This window comes from Nematostella vectensis, chromosome 3 (assembly GCF_932526225.1).
Source record: "Nematostella vectensis chromosome 3, jaNemVect1.1, whole genome shotgun sequence".
Taxonomy (NCBI): domain Eukaryota; kingdom Metazoa; phylum Cnidaria; class Anthozoa; order Actiniaria; family Edwardsiidae; genus Nematostella; species Nematostella vectensis.
This window is the reverse complement of record NC_064036.1, coordinates 2037697-2054896: the sequence shown is the minus strand read 5'-3', so window position 1 is coordinate 2054896 and position 17200 is coordinate 2037697. Positions and strand designations below refer to the sequence as shown.

At 43.5% G+C, this 17200-nt stretch overlaps 2 protein-coding genes across 2 annotated transcripts; one reads left to right on the top strand and one right to left on the bottom strand.

Moving 5' to 3' along the window:
• Positions 1–1151: 1151 nt before the first annotated feature.
• On the top strand, positions 1152–6304 carry LOC125561361. The gene is made up of 13 exons (XM_048725586.1): positions 1152–1246; positions 1418–1734; positions 1823–1970; positions 2199–2488; positions 2570–2711; positions 2978–3291; positions 3394–3538; positions 3677–3993; positions 4091–4238; positions 4630–4925; positions 5093–5246; positions 5357–5707; positions 5807–6304. The coding sequence occupies exons 1-13, from the start codon at positions 1177–1179 to the stop codon at positions 5995–5997; spliced, it is 2883 nt and encodes a 960-aa protein (XP_048581543.1). The 5' UTR covers positions 1152–1176; the 3' UTR covers positions 5998–6304.
• Positions 6305–11645: 5341 nt separating this feature from the next.
• Positions 11646–17037, bottom strand: LOC5504622. Its single transcript, XM_048725339.1, has 13 exons — positions 16915–17037; positions 16426–16742; positions 16038–16185; positions 15474–15763; positions 15253–15394; positions 14671–14984; positions 14424–14568; positions 13968–14284; positions 13724–13871; positions 13037–13332; positions 12716–12869; positions 12254–12604; positions 11646–12073 (listed from the first exon to the last, which is right to left on the bottom strand). Exons 1-13 carry the CDS (start codon positions 16982–16984, stop codon positions 11883–11885), a joined length of 2883 nt encoding a protein of 960 aa, XP_048581296.1. The 5' UTR covers positions 16985–17037; the 3' UTR covers positions 11646–11882.
• Positions 17038–17200: the final 163 nt, after the last annotated feature.

Genomic DNA, 17200 nt, shown 5'->3' with positions numbered 1-17200 from the left:
CTGTAGACTGGAAAATATCGGGGTCGTTTACACGCTTCCGTCTCTTGGGAATAAGCCTGTTGCTATATTAGTGTGGTATAATTTCGTTATCATTTACAGCACACTGCGACATAGGTTTAATATATTGCCGCACATGAGCCTATTGCTCTTCTTTGCTCATTAGCGCACGTGCGCACGTGCTTATGACATCTTTTCGTAATCAGTCGCGCACGTGCATTGGTGGTAGGTGTAAAGTGTCAAAGTAATTATGTTTATAATGTTAACGTGATGTTTATGATATATATAGTTAATAAAAGAAGCTAAAAATGAAGGTGGATATCATGAAATAATACTAAAGAAATGACATTTCTTTTGAAACGAAAAAAATACTGCTCATATATATAATTGTGTTTATATTGGAATGCTTGAACTCGTCACACGAAAACACAGCGCGCAGACATGACATAAAAATTTTCCAATAAGCTTATTTCATAAAAAATAAAGGGGAGAATTCCTTCAAGTATATAGCGAGTAATAACAAACAATATATCAAGTGCGACATTTTAAATTTTGCTGCGACTTCTATGAAATGTGTATATGTGTAAATTACCTCGCAGCGTTCAAGGAGGCGCGAGGATGATCAAGTAAAAATTAACCGAAAAAGCCAAAATCCTGAAGGTGTGGATTCCGCCCTCTCGGTATAAGTGTTTTGAATAGGGTAAAGTAGTCCGGAATGCAAAAGGCTGACGCTATTTTACGTAAAGGTGGCTTCTCCTTTAGTATCTCTTCTCAGTGCACATGTGAAATGTTTTTCTGTCATGCCAGCGCGCATTAATTCTATAGCGGTACCAGCCGGTCCTATTCTTTCCAGTCTTGTAGACGCCTGTACCTACAAAGATTCTTTAAGATTTGTTTCACTCTTCGTTGTGCCTTATTTCATCAAGATACATTAAAGATTTTTTAACCTGTTTAAGTCTGTTGTCTCTACTTTCTAACAACCTTGAATGTGTTTACACCATTGCCTTTCTATAATATTCCGCCGCAATCTATCATTTAATTAAAAAATATTTATTATCTTTCTAGAAAACTTCATCACGATCTATTGCATTCTAATTACTTTCCAGTCATGTCAAATTCAATTAGACAAATTACGTTTAGTGACGTCAGTTTGCGCGCACGGCTCTTCACGCCGGCAGCATGAAGTGGACGGGGCGAATTTTCTGCCTTTTCTGCCTTCTAGCGGCTGCAAATTCTGTCAACAGTTTGGGTGAGCTAGCGAAAATAAGATAGTTCTGTCGTAGAGAAACACAAGTTTTTTCATTTAACCTTAGAAAACACTATCTCAAGATATTTGCAAATTAAAAAAAAACCTGACGCCATACATTCCATTATGATTTTTTTGTTTATTGACTAAAGATATTTTGCGTTTATTCTACAGAATGCGCAAAATTTGAGCTCGGTCTAAGCAGCAAGGCTCTGTTCCCGGACAATCATTTCACGGCATCAAGTAGTTATCGCGATGATTACCTTCCTCATCTTGCAAGATACAGCAACAATTTGGCCGCATGGGGTGCTAAGATCAATGACGATCCAAACGACTACCTGCAGATAGATCTCGGACGCGTATACAAGATTTGCGCCGTTGCCACCAAAGGACACGAGAAGAACAACGAGTTCGTCGACAGTTACAAAGTTCTGTACTCGATGGATAACTTAAACTGGGGCACTTACCAAGAAACGGCTGGCGAGGACAAGGTTTGCAAGGAGCCTTCATTTTTTTTATTGAAAATTTTTGTCACCCTTAATAATGACATATATTATTTTTTTTTATTGAATTCTCTAGGTTTTCGAGAGGAACCAAATCCATGTTTCCAATTCAGTCAAGTTTGAGCTGAATACTTCTGTGGAAGCCAAGTTTATTCGGTTTGTACCGGTGACTGTCTACGGACACAAATCTATGAAAGTGGAGCTGTTCGGGGAACTATCCAATGGTAGGATTCACTCTCAGTCATATATTTGCTTGTTTATTTATTTGAATTCTTTCGTTTATTTGCATGTTTATTTATTTGCTTGTAAATTTGGCTATATTTACTTTTCTGAATTTGGCAAATCATTATCATTAATATGGTATTAGCAAGAGATAATTTAAACCAAAATATGAAACCGTGCACTTTGTTTACCGTTACGTCATCGCCTCAACCTTAACGTGTCATCTGCAGTGTGCTCTGGACCACTTGGTCTCGAGAATGGCGCTCTTGACAGAAGCACTTTCAAGGCATCATCACATCCGGACAACGCCCACTTGGCCCGTTTGTATTCACCAAAAGGTTGGTCGGCTGCCCATGCAACCCAGGGCCAGTACCTCCAGATCGACTTGATGTCTGCGCGGACCATATCGGGCGTGGCTATCCAGGGATGTGAAGGAGGCTGGGTGTCTAACTATATTTTGCAGTATGGTATGACCAACAGCACTTGGAGCGAATACAAGAACGAACAGGATTCAGATGCGGTAAATATGAATACCAATATGAATACCCCAAAAAATCTAGCTCTGATGATCTTCAGAATTAATGTCTTGTTTTGTGTGTAGCACCAGTTTGAGGGGAATAAAGACGCTGCCCAGGTTCGCGTGAATTGGTTCATTAGGCAACTCCGAGCGAGATACATCCGTATCAACCCTACCGCCTGGCACTCCTCCATCTGTCTAAGGGCTGAATTGTTTGGGTGCCAAGGTAGGTACCAATAACACTTCAAATATCAATCACATAAAAACTTCGCGAATTTTTTATTTTCTTTCATTTTTTTTTTTCTTTTTGCGGTTGCTCGAACTTCTGTCTAAATTGGTTAAAATTTTGTAGGCTTTAATCCAATGATGTTTGAATTTCACTGTTACAGAAGTGTAATATACGAATGAACATAGGAAATGTCTGTGACTCTTTTATTTACTAGGTAAATTAGAATATATGATAACATCATCATTTTTCTTATCGCTTATCAGAGTCTTGTGACCAATCTCCACTCGGCCTTGAAGACCACAGAATTTCAAACAGTCACATAACATCGTCTTCAAAGCGAGACCAGAACTCACCAGCACATCACGGTCGACTTGGTTTCACCTCGGCAAACGCTTGGTGCGCCGCTAATGATGACACGCAGCCTTGGATACAGTTCGACCTCGGCGCTGATCACGTGGTCTGTGCCATAGCAACCCAGGGGGACAGCAAATCACACTCATGGGTGACGTCATACAAAGTGATGTACTCTGACGATGCCGCGAAATGGTTTCATTATAGCGAGGCTGCGAGCGGGAAGGTGATATCCTTTAGAGGCTATGCGCTTAGATTTTAAATAATATGGTGATTGATGCATCACTTAGAGAGCGTTCCAGTAATAACTACTATCGTTATATTTCAGGTCTTTGCCGGTAACTTTGACAAGAGTTCCGTGGTGAAACATCAGCTGAATAAGCCTATCAGAGCACGCTATATTCGCGTTTCAGCATCCAAGCACCGCGGTTCTGCATGTTTGAGGGTGGAGCTCTATGGATCGTCCCAGTCTGGTGAGTACTCGATCTTGGTCAATATTCTTGTCAAAATGGTTTAACATTAGTTTTATCTACGCCCTCGATAGTCTTCGATTTTGTTGCAAAAACGTATATAAAGATAGAAATTCAAGTTTTCTTTTGGTTGTTACACAGTCTGTTCACGAACATCTGGCGGTATCCGAATTGGGGGATTTATCCCTGACTATAACATTCGTGCAACCTCAATATACGCACCAGCTTACACAGGCTCCTCCGGAAGATTGAACGGTCCGTTTGGATGGGCGGTCGGTCCGGACGCAGGCGACGATGAATATCTTGAGGTGGACTTCGGGTACCCTGTGGTGTTGTGCGGAATGGCTATTCAAGGCAGTGGGGTAATAAAGAACAACGAGTTTGTAAAATCGTACAAGCTTCAGGTGTCTCAGGATGGGAGAGACTGGAAGTTCTACTCACCCAAGGACGACGGCGAGGTAGGAAGAATGGGCGAAATTAGTATCATTCTTAGATTTCTTGTAATTTCGGGAAGTTCTTTTGATATAAAATACATGCGTTTCTTCTTGTTTGTAGGAGTTTCTTATTCCTGGAAGCAAAGATCGCTTCGATACCGCCAAGCACGTCCTACAGCGTCCTGTTGTGGCCAAGTTCATCCGAGTCTATCCTGTGGAGTTCTACTCACATAAAACCATGCGAATTGACGCCTTTGGTGTACGGCAAGGTATGTGCATAAAATTTATATCTAACTTATGCACTTGCGATTTATTGAATCCTGGGGAATAGAAAAGGGAGGTACAGAAAGGAGAAAGAGGTTTTACAGGAAGTAGAGGAATGAGGCTGGATGGGAGTGGAGTAGGAAGAGGAAGAAAGACTGGGGAAGGAAGGGGAAGAAGATGGGAAAATGAAGGGGGACGGGGGAAAAGGTGGAGTCAAGGAAGAAAGAGTTGTGGAAAAAGAAGGTTGGAGGATAGTAGGGGGGGAAAGGGAGTGGGAGAAAAAGGGGTAAAGCAGAGTTAACGATGAAAGGAGATGGAATGGAGGAAGAAAGGGGGACCCGAATTGTTCAATGTAATTCAATATTGTATGGATAACATAATTTCCATCTTCCAAAGGCTGGCGCACGCCAATCGGCATGGCAAAGACAGCACACCAAGTTTCAAGCCATGCTCTTATCACAAGTGATGACCCGGCGTTCAATGCTGACGCGATCCGCTTTGGCAGTGGGACCAGCTGGTGTCCAGAAAATGACCCGGACACACAGGCTTCCCGTTATGCTCAGATCGACCTTGGTCAGAACTCTGTTATTACAGGTGTAGCGACGAAAGGTAACGGGAAGGACAGTTGGGTGACCGAATTCAGTGTGCAGTTTGCTGAAAATCCGACGGGTACTTGGTTCGACATCCCGCAGGTAAATAAATACTACTCAATACCAACGGTCACAGGGTAAGATACTTTACTAACTCGATCATCATGCATTTAATTATATATAGATATTTCTGGATATTAAACTGTGCAATATTAATTAAATACAATTACTATAATTGTAGTGAAATAACATGATCTCGTCGTTGACAGGGTAACATCGAAGGTAACGATGCCGCAGTCGGGACGGCAGTCAGCTGGTTGCGGGAGCCTGTGGTAGCGCGCTATGTACGAGTCACGCCTAAGTCCTTTGAGGGAAATCCTTGCTTTGCACTCGATCTCCATGGCAACAGGAAGCCCTTCGTAGGTCAGTACAAAGTATTCTCAATTAATTTTTTCTTTCAATTTTAAAACCACCATTCTCTCGATTGATTTTCATAGCTTCTATTTCTTTTAATGCTCGGCTGTTGTTTATAGCCCCAGCTCCTGTAATTCTCCAAGCCTCTCACTCCGGTACAGTCTCGCCTTCGAACTCGGCTGAAGTCACTTGTACTGCGTATGGAGTTCCTGGCGTCGTGTTGAACTGGAGTATTCGCGGCCAACTCGTCAAACCTCAGCCTGCGACCAAATTCTCCAAAGGTCTCGCCGAGTCCCGAATGAAGGTGACACACGGGTCAGCGGTCAGCGCCAAAGAGCTCGGCTCTTGTCAGCAGGGGGACGGGGAGGATAAGTTCAAATGCGTTCTGGATTACACTTGCACTGCATTCTACCATAATGAGGTCAGCGGCGGTGCGCACGAGAAGAAGACCACATTGCACGCTAATCTATGTAAGTCTTATTGAAATTTCTTTCCGATAAAAAAAAATGCTGACTGATTTTGCGTGGGATCTTGAAGTCTGAACATTCGTACGTCTTTGCGTTCCGTAGATATTCCCAAGCCGACTACTACTCCACCTCCAACAGCTCCGCCAGAGCCCGCGACGAAAAAACACGTCTCCCAACCCAAACCAAAGCATGTCGCTAAGAAGAAAAAGCAGCACGTCAAGGCAGGGAGCAATACACTCAGGGCAGGGCTTCTAGCAGCCGTCCTCGCATTTATTTTCACTGCTATTCTTTGATTTTGAGTGCGAGTGAAGAAAGAAACATTTTCATTTGCGTTTTTGAACTTGGGTTTGCTGTAATTTCTCATGTGCATGATTTTATTGCATCTCTTTTTCTTTTAAAACTATTTGTTTTCGATAATTTGACAACTTTGGCTTTTAGCTCTACTCTTCTACGCATGAATGAATTGTTTTTACTGGAAATAGCTCTCACGACCTTAAGTTTTGTTTAACGTTTTGCGGTTGAGTGTGCCTGAGTGCGTGTATACTGAATCATTCATTAACACCTGTATTACTGGCTCAAATAGTAAAGCGCATTTTTTAAGTTTCGTTTGAATTTTTATTATTTACTGTTGTCCGTCCGGTCTTTATAAGTGTTTCGTGTAATGTGAGCAACGTGACGCACAGGGTAACCATTAGTAAAGTGACGCACAGGGTGACCATGAGTTAAGTGACCCACAGGGTGACCATGAGTAAAGTGACGCACAGGGTGACCATGTGTAAAGTGACGCACAGGGTGACCATGAGTAAAGTGACGCACAGGGTGACCATGAGTAAAGCGACGCACAAGGTGACCATCAGTAAATTGACGCACAGGGTTACCATGAGTAAAGTGACGCACAGGGTGACCATGAGTGACGCACATAGTGACCATGGTAAAGTAACGCACAGGGTGACCATGAGAAAAGTGACGCACAGGGTGGACTTTAGAAGTGTGTATGCTATCATTCAGCATGAGTGATGATGACGCATGAGTAACGCATGAGTGACGCACAGGGTGACCATGGGTAAAGTGACGCACAGGGTGACCATGAGTAAAGTGACGCACAGGGTGACCACGAGTAACGCACAGGCTAAACCATGAGTAAAGCGACGCACAGGGTGACCATGAGTAAATTGACGCACTGGGTGACCATAAGTAAAGTGACGCACAGGGTGACCATAAGTAAATTGACGCACAGGGTGACCATGGGTAAAGTGACGCACAGGGTGACCATAAGTAAAGTGACGCACAGGGTGACCATGAGTAAAGTGACGCATAGGGTGACCATGAGTAGAGTATAACGCACAGGGTGACAATGAGTAAAGTGACGCACAGGGTGACCATGAGTAAAGTGACGCACAGGGTGACCATGACTAAAGTGACTCACAGGGTGACCATGAGTAAAGTGACGCACAGGGTGACCATGAGTAAAGTGACGCACAGGGTGACCTTGAGTAAAGTGACGCACAGGGTGACCATGTATAAAGAGACGCACAGGGTAACCATGAGTGACGTGACACTTAGGATAACTAGGATTGACATAACCTACAGGATAACCACGAGTTGCGTTACGCACAGGGTGACCACGAGTAACGCACAAGGTAACCATGAGTAAAGCGACGCACAGGGTGACCATGAGTAAATTGACGCACAGGGTTACCATGAGTAAAGTGACACACAGGGTGACCATGAGTAAAGTGACGCACAGGGTGACCATGAGTACACACAGGGTAACCATGAGTAAAGCGACGCACAGGGTGACCATGAGGAAATTGACGCACAGGGTGACCATGGGTAAAGTGACGCACAGGGTGACCATAAGTAAAGTGACGCAAAGGGTGACCATGAGTAAAGTGACGCATAGGGTGACCATGAGTAAAGTATGACGCACAGAGCGACCATGAGTAAAGTGACGCACAGGGTGACCATGAGTAAAGTAACGCACAGGGTGACCATGAGTAAAGTGACGCACAGGGTGACCATGAGTAAAGTGACGCACAGGGTGACCATGAGTGAAGTAACACACAGGGTGACCATAAGTAAAGTGACGCACAGGGTAACCATGAGTAAAGTGACGCATAGGGTGACCATGAGTAAAGTGACGCACAGGGTGACCATGAGTAAAGTGACGCACAGGGTGACCATGAGTAAAGTAACACACAGGGTGACCATGAGTAAATTGACGCACAGGGTGACCATGGGTAAAGTGACGCACAGGGTGACCATAAATAAAGTGACGCACAGGGTGACCATGAGTAAAGTGACGCATAGGGTGACCATGAGTAAAGTATGACGCACAGGGTGACCATGAGTAAAGTAACGCACAGGGTGACCATGAGTAAAGTGACGCACAGGGTGACCATGAGTAAAGTGACGCACAGGGTGACCATGAGCAAAGTAACACACAGGGTGACCATGAGTAAATTGACGTACAGGGTTACCATGAGTAAATTGACGCACAGGGTGACAATGAGTAAAGTGACGCATAGGGCGACCATGAGTAGAGTATGACGCACAGGGTGACCATGAGTAAAGTGACGCACAGGGTGACCATGAGTAAAGTGACGCACTGGGTGGCCATGAGTAAAGTGACTCACAGGGTTACCATGAGTAAAGTGACGCACAGGGTGACCATGAGTAAAGTGACGCACTGGGTGACCATGAGTAAAGTGACTCTCAGAGAGTGACCATGAGTAAAGTGACGCACAGGGTAACCAACAGTGACGTGACACGTAGGATAACTAGAAGTGACATACCCTACAGGATAACCACGAGTTGCGTTACGCACAGGGTAACCACGAGTAACGCGCAAGGTAACCATGAGTAAAGCGACGCACAGGGTGACCATGAGTAAATTGACGCAGAGTGTTACCATGAGTAAAGTGACGCACAGGGTGACCATGAGTAAAGTGATGCACAGGGTGACCATGAGTAACGCACAGGGTAACCATGAGTAAAGCGAAGCACAGGGTGACCATGAGTAACGCACAAGGTAACCATAAGTAAAGTGACGCAAAGGGTGACCATGAGTAAAGTGACACATAGGGTGACCATGAGTAAAGTATGACGCACAGGGCGACCATGAGTAAAGTAACACACAGGGTGACCATGAGTAAAGTAACACACAGGGTGACGATGAGTAAATTGACGCACAGGGTGCCAATGGGTAAAGTGACGCACAAGGTGACCATAAGTAAAGTGACGCACAGGGTGACCATGAGTAAAGTGACGCATTGGGTGACCATGAGTAAAGTATGATGCACAGGGTGACCATGAGTAAAGTAACGCACAGGGTGACCATGAGTAAAGTGACGCACAGGATGACCATGAGTAAAGTGACGCACAGGGTGACCAAGAGTAAAGAAACACCCAGGGTGACCATGAGTAAATTGACACACAGGGTTACCATGAGTAAATTGACGCACAGGGTTACCATGAGTAAAGTGATGCACAGAGTGACCACGAGTAACGCACAGGGTAACCATGAGTAAAGCGACGTACAGGGTGACCATGAGTAAATTGACGCACAGGGTGACCATGAGTAAAGTAACGCACAGGGTAACCATGAGTAAAGTGACGCATAGGGTGACCATGAGTAAATTGACGCACAGGGTGACCATGAGTAAAGTGACGCACAGGGTGACCACAAGTAACGCACAGGGTAACCATGAGTAAAGCGACCCACAGGGTGACCACGAGTAACGCACAGGGTAACCATGAGTAAAGTGACGCACAGGTGACCATGAGTAAATTAACGCACAGGGTTACCATGAGTAAAGTGATGCATAGGGTGACCATGAGTAAAGTATGATGCACAGGGTGACCATGAGTAAAGTAACGCACAGGGTGATCATGAGTAAAGTGACGCACAGGGATCATGAGTAAAGTGATGCACAGGGTGACCAAGAGTAAAGAAACACACAGGGTGACCATAAGTAAATTGACACACAGGGTGACCATGAGTAAAGTAACGCACAGGGTGACCATGAGTAAAGTAACGCACAGGGTGACCATGAGTAAAGTGACGCACAGGGTGACCAAGAGTAAAGAAACACACAGGGTGACCATGAGTAAATTGACACACAGGGTTACCATGAGTAAATTGACACACAGGGTTACCATGAGTAAAGTGATGCACAGGGTGACCACGAGTAACGCACAGGGTAACCATGAGTAAAGCGACGCACAGGGTGACCATAAGTAAAGTGAAGCACAGGGTGACCATGAGTAAAGTGACTCATAGGGTGACCATGAGTAAAGTATGACGCACAGGGTGACCATGAGTAAAGTAACGCCCAGGGTAACCATGAGTAAAGTGACGCATTGGGTGACCATGAGTAAATTGACGCACAGGGTTACCATGAGTAAAGTGACGCACAGGTTGACCACGAGTAACGCACAGGGTAACCATAAATAAAGCGACGCACAGGGTGACCATGAGTAAATTGACGCACAGGCTGACCATGAGTAAAGTAACGCACAGGGTAACCATGAGTAAAGCGACGCACAGGGTGACAATGAGTAAATTGACGCACAGGGTGACCATGAGTAAAGTGACGCACTGGGTGACCATGAGTAAAGTGACGCACAGAGTGACCATGAGTAAAGTGACGCACAGGGTGACCATGAGTAAAGTGACACACAGGGTGACCATGAGTAAATTTACGCACAGGGTGACCATGTGTAAAGAAATGCACAGGGTAACCATGAGTGATGTGACACGTAGGATACCTATGAGTGACAGAACCTACAGGATAACCACGAGTTGCGTTACGCATGGGAAGAATTTGATTGACGTTACCCACAGTGACACAACTAGCAACTTACTACTTCCAAAAACATCCTAGCGTGAAATAGATTCCGATATTTTTAGCGTGAAATAGATTCCGATATTTTTAGCGTGAAATAGATTCCGATATTTTAAGCGTGAAATAGATTCCGATATTTTAGCGTGAAATAGATTCCGATATTTTTCAACACTACTTCCAAAAACATCCGCGTGAAATAGATTCCGATATTTTTTCAACACTACTCCCAAAAACATCCTAGCGTGAAATAGATTCCGATATTTTTTCAACACTACTTCCAAAAACATCCTAGCGTGAAATAGATTCCGATATTTTTAGCGTGAAATAGATTCCGATATTTTAGCGTGAAATAGATTCCGATATTTTTAGCGTGAAATAGATTCCGATATTTTTAGCGTGAAAAAGATTCCGATATTTTAGCGTGAAATAGATTCCGATATTTTTAGTAGCGTGAAATAGATTCCGATATTTTTAGTAGCGTAAAATAGATTCCGATATTTTTAGCGTGAAATAGATTCCGATATTTTTAGCGTGAAATAGATTCCGATATTTTAAGCGTGAAATAGATTACGATATTTTTAGCGTGAAATAGATTCCGATATTTTTAGCGTGAAATAGATTCCGATATTTTTTTTTCAACACTACATCTACGCAAGCTGGGGTGACGTAAACATATAGGACATGGCTACTTGTTATAGCGGAGCCATCGCGGCCGCAGGCCGCGCGCGGAGCTCCATAGGTATGCGACTTGGTTTTGTGGTCATCGCGCGGTTACCCTGTGGTGTCACAAATCAGCCAGCCAGCCAGTAATCCAGTAATCCATCTAAAATTAGGGATTTGCTGCCAACTCACGTTTTCGGGTGCAATTTTTTTAATTTTGCGCTATCCATAATCTAGCGCACCTGCATAAATTATTTTCGCGCTGTGATGAAAATGCTCGTATTTTAGAGCGCACAAGTTGTTATAGCATTTAGCGCTCAGAGCAATTGTCCTGATGTGTTCACTCATTTACCGCTGATTGATAACTGATTGTTCTTGAGCCCGGGGTGACAGGAGCTTTCCCTTTTATAGCGGAACTTAATAACAATCTTAACTTGGATGGTATAAGTTTCATTTTATTCCTTGTTCAGCACTACTTGAATTATATTGTGAAAGGGTTGTCAGATAAAATTCTTGAAATACCAATTCATACAGTTTAGAAGTATACACACTCAGAACTTATCTACATGAGAAATTACAGCAAATCCAGGTTCAAAAACGCAAATAAAAATGTTTCAATCTTCACCCGCACTCAGGACATATGAAGCAGGTAATATAAGGTTATAACAAAATCAAAGAATAGCAGTGAAAATAAATGCGAGGACGGCTCCTAGAAGCCCTGCCCTGAGTGTATTGCTCCCTGCCTTGACGTGCTGCTTTTTCTTCTTAGCGACATGCTTTGGTTTGGGTTGGGAGACGTGTTTTTTCTTCGCGGGCTCTGGCGGAGCTGTTGGAGGTGGAGTAGTAGTCGGCTTGGGAATATCTACGGAACGCAAAGACGTACGAATGTTCAGACTTCAAGATTCACGCAAAATGAGTCAGCATTCTTTTTTATCGGGAATATAAACCGAACGCAAAGACGTACGGATGTTCAGACTTAAAGATCCCACGCAAAATCAGTCAGCATTCTTTTTTATCGGGAAGAAATTTTAATAAGACTTACATAGATTAGCGTGCAATGTGGTCTTCTTCTCGTGCGCACCGCCGCTGACCTCATTATGGTAGAATGCAGTGCAAGTGTAATCCAGAGCGCATTTGAACTTATCCTCCCCGTCCCCCTGCTGACAAGAGCCGAGCTCCTTGGCGCTGACCGCTGACCCGTGTGTCACCTTCATTCGGGACTCGGCGAGACCTTTGGAGAATTTGGTCGCAGGCTGAGGTTTGACGAGTTGGCCGCGAATACTCCAGTTCAACACGACGCCAGGAACTCCATACGCAGTACAAGTGACTTCAGCCGAGTTCGAAGGCGAGACTGTACCGGATCGAGAGGCTTGGAGAATTACAGGAGCTGGGGCTATAAACAACAGCCGAGCATTAAAAGAAATAGAAGCTATGAAAATCAATCGAGAGAATGGTGGTTTTAAAATTGAAAGAAAAAATTAATTGAGAATACATTTTTACTTACCTACGAAGGGCTTCCTGTTGCCATGGAGATCGAGTGCAAAACAAGGACTCCCCTCAAAGGACTTAGGCGTGACTCGTACATAGCGCGCTACCACAGGCTCCCGCAACCAGCTGACTGCCGTCCCGACTGCGGCATCGTTACCTTTGATGTTACCCTGTCAACGACGAGATCATGTTATTTCACTACAATTATAGTAATTGTATTTAATTAATATTGCACAGTTTAATATCCAGAAATATCTATATATAATTAAATGCATGATGATCGAGTTAGTAAAGTGTCTTACCCTGTGACCGTTGGTATTGCGTAGTATTTATTTACCTGCGGGATGTCGAACCAAGTACCCGTCGGATTTTCAGCAAACTGCACACTGAATTCGGTCACCCAACTGTCCTTCCCGTTACCTTTCGTCGCTACACCTGTAATAACAGAGTTCTGACCAAGGTCGATCTGAGCATAACGGGAAGCCTGTTTGTCCGGGTCATTTTCTGGACACCAGCTGGTCCCACTGCCAAAGCGGATCGCGTCAGCAGTGAACGCCGGGTCATCACTTGTGATAAGAGCATGGCTTGAAACTTGGTGTGCTGTCTTTGCCATGCCGATTGGCGTGCGCCAGCCTTTGGAAGATGGAAATTATGTTATCCATACAATATTGAATTACATTGAACAATTCAGGTCCCCCTTCCTTCCTCCATTCCATCTCCTTTCATCGTTAACTCTGCTTTACCCCTTTCTCTCCCACTCCCTTTCCCCCCCTACTATCCTCCAACCTTCTTTTTCCACAACTCTTTCTACCTTGACTCCACCTTTTCCCCCGTCCCCCTTCATTTTCCCATCTTCTTCCCCTTCCTTCCCCAGTCTTTCTTCCTCTTCCTACTCCACTCCCATCCACCCTCATTCCTCTACTTCCTGTAAAACCTCTTTCTCCTTTCTGTACCTCCCTTTTCTATTCCCCAGTATTCAATAAATCGCAAGTGCATAAGTTAGATATAAATTTTATGCACATACCTTGCCGTACACCAAAGGCGTCAATTCGCATGGTTTTATGCGAGTAGAACTCCACAGGATAGACTCGGATGAACTTGGCCACAACAGGACGCTGTAGGACGTGCTTGGCGGTATCGAAGCGATCTTTGCTTCCAGGAATAAGAAACTCCTACAAACGAAGAAGAAACGCATGTATTTTATATCAATAGAATTCTCGAATTACAAGAAGTCTAAGAATGATACTAATTTCGCCCATTCTTCCTACCTCGCCGTCGTCCTTGGGTGAGTAGAACTTCCAGTCTCTCCCATCCTGAGACACCTGAAGCTTGTACGATTTTACAAACTCGTTGTTCTTTATTACCCCACTGCCTTGAATAGCCATTCCGCACAACACCACAGGGTACCCGAAGTCCACCTCAAGATATTCACCGTCGCCTGCGTCCGGACCGACCGCCCATCCAAACGGACCGTTCAATCTTCCGGAGGAGCCTGTGTAAGCTGGTGCGTATATTGAGGTTGCACGAATGTTATAGTCAGGGATAAATCCCCCAATTCGAATACCGCCAGATGTTCGTGAACAGACTGTGTAACAACCAAAAGAAAACTTGAATTTCTATCTTTATATAGGTTTTTTGCAACAAAATCGGAGACTATCGAGGGCATAGATAAAACTAATGTTAAACCATTTTGACAAGAATATTGATCAAGATCGAGTACTCACCAGACTGGGACGATCCATAGAGCTCCACCCTCAAACATGCAGAACCGCGGTGCTTGGATGCTGAAACGCGAATATAGCGTGCTCTGATAGGCTCATTCAACTGATGTTTCACCACGGAACTCTTGTCAAAGTTACCGGCAAAGACCTGAAATATAACGATAGTAGTTATTACTGGAACGCTCTCTAAGTGATGCATTAATCACCATATTATTTAAAAGCTAAGCGCATAGCCTCTAAAGGATATCACCTTCTCGCTCGCAGCCTCGCTATAATGAAACCATTTCGCGGCATCGTCAGAGTACATCACTTTGTATGACGTCACCCATGAGTGTGATTTGCTGTCCCCCTGGGTTGCTATGGCACAGACCACGTGATCAGCGCCGAGGTCGAACTGTATCCAAGGCTGCGTGTCATCACTAGCGGCGCACCAAGCGTTTGCCGAGGTGAAACCAAGTCGACCGTGATGTGCTGGTGAGTTCTGGTCTCGCTTTGAAGACGATGTGATGTGGCTGTTTGAAATGCTGTGGTCTTCTAGGCCGAGTGGAGATTGGTCACAAGACTCTGAAAGGCGATAAGAAAAATGACGATATTATCATTCATTCTGATTTACCTAGTAAATTAAAAAGTCATAGACATTTTCTATGTTCATTTGTACATTTCACTTCTGTAACAGTGAAATTCAAACATCATTGAATTAAAGCCTACAAAATTTTAACCAATTTAGACAGAAGTTCGAGCAACCGCAAAAAGAAAAAAAAAAGAATGAAAGAAAATAAAAAATGCGCGATGTTTTTATGTGATTGATATTTGAAGTGTTATTGGTACCTACCTTGGCACCCAAACAATTCAGCTCTTAGACAGATGGAGGAGTGCCAGGCGGTAGGGTTGATACGGATGTATCTCGCTCGGAGTTGCCTAATGAACCAATTCACGCGAACCTGGGCAGCGTCTTTATTCCCCTCAAACCGGTGCTACACAAAGCAAGACGTTGATTCTGAATATCATCAGAGCTAGATTTTTTGGGGTATTCATATTGATATTCATATTTACCGCATCTGAATCCTGTTCGTTCTTGTACTCGCTCCAAGTGCTGTTGGTCATACCATACTGCAAAATATAGTTAGACACCCAGCCTCCTTCACATCCCTGGATAGCCACGCCCGATATGGTCCGCGCAGACATTAAGTCGATCTGGAGGTACTGGCCCTGGGTTGCATGGGCCGCCGACCAACCTTTTGGTGAATACAAACGGGCCAAGTGGGCGTTGTCCGGATGTGATGATGCCTTGAAAGTGCTTCTGTCAAGAGCGCCATTCTCGAGACCAAGTGGCTCAGAGCACACTGCAGATGACACGTTAAGGTTGAGGCGATGACGTAACGGTAAACAAAGTGCACGGTTTCAGATTTTGGTTTAAATTATCTCTTGCTAATAACATATTAATGATAATCATTTGCCAATAACATACTAATGATAATGATTTGCCAAATTCAGAAAAGTAGATATAGCCAAATTAACAAGCAAATAAACAAAAGAATATAAATAAATAAACAAGCAAATAAACGAAAGAATTCAAATAAATAAACAAGCAAATATATGACTGAGAGTGATTCCTACCATTGGATAATTCACCGAACAGCTCCACTTTCATAGATTTGTGTCCGTAGACAGTCACCGGTACAAACCGAATAAACTTGGCTTCCACAGGAGTATTCAGCTCAAACTTGACTGAATTGGAAACATGGATTTGGTTCCTCTCGAACACCTAGATATAATAAATAATAATAATAATAATAATAATAATAATAATAATAATAATAATAATAATAATAATAATAATAATAATAATAATAATAATAATAATAATAATAATAATAATAATAATAATAATAATAATAATAATAATAATAATAATAATAATAATAATAATAATAATAATAATAAATGTCATTCTTAAAAAAGACAAAAATTGTCAATCGAAAGGAAATGGAGGCGTTTTGCAAACCTTGTCCTCGCCAGCCGTCTCTTGGTAAGTGCCCCAGTTTAAGTTATCCATCGAGTTCAGAACTTTGTAACTGTCGACGAACTCGTTGTTCTTCTCGTGCCCTTTGGTGGCAACGGCGCAAATCTTGTATACGCGTCCGAGATCTATCTGCAGGTAGTCGTTTGGATCGTCATTGATCTTAGCACCCCATGCGGCCAAATTGTTGCTGTATCTTGCAAGATGAGGAAGGTAGTCATCGCGATAACTACTTGATGCCGTGAAATGATTGTCCGGGAACAGAGCCTTGCTGCCTAGACCGAGCTCAAATTTTGCGCATTCTGTAGAATAAAAGCAAAATATCTTTAGTCAATGTAAAAAAAACATAATGGAATGTATGACGTCATGTATTTTTTTTTCAATTTGCAAATATCTTGAGATAGTGTTTTCTAAGGTTAAATGAGAAAACTTGTGTTTCTCCACGACAAAACTATCTTATTTTCGCTAGCTCACCCAAACTGTTGACAGAATTTGCCGCCGCTAGAATGCAGAAAAGGCAGAGAATTCGCCCCGTCCACTTCATGCTGCCGGCGTGAAGAGCCGTGCGCGCAAACTGACGTCACTAAACGTAATTTGGTTAATTGGACATGACCGGAGGGTAATTAGAATGTTAATGATGGGAGAATTTTCCAGAAAGACAAAAACGTAAGAGCAAAAAAGCGTAGTATAGGGATGGGCACAGACAGATGATTTGAGAACAATAAATATTGTGAGAGCCTCGAACCACAGATAGCTCGAA

Excerpts from the sequence above, each read along its gene's own strand:
- LOC125561361 (XM_048725586.1), top strand. The coding sequence starts at position 1,177 with ATGAAGTGGACGGGGCGAATTTTCTGCCTTTTCTGCCTTCTAGCGGCT. Across the intron at positions 3,292-3,393 it reads GCGAGGCTGCGAGCGGGAAG|GTCTTTGCCGGTAACTTTGA; the intron begins GTGATATCCTTT and ends GTTATATTTCAG. Across the intron at positions 4,239-4,629 it reads CGCCTTTGGTGTACGGCAAG|GCTGGCGCACGCCAATCGGC; the intron begins GTATGTGCATAA and ends CATCTTCCAAAG.
- LOC5504622 (XM_048725339.1), bottom strand. The coding sequence starts at position 16,984 with ATGAAGTGGACGGGGCGAATTCTCTGCCTTTTCTGCATTCTAGCGGCG. Across the intron at positions 14,285-14,423 it reads CTATGGATCGTCCCAGTCTG|TCTGTTCACGAACATCTGGC; the intron begins GTGAGTACTCGA and ends GTTGTTACACAG. Across the intron at positions 13,872-13,967 it reads CACCCAAGGACGACGGCGAG|GAGTTTCTTATTCCTGGAAG; the intron begins GTAGGAAGAATG and ends CTTCGTTTGTAG.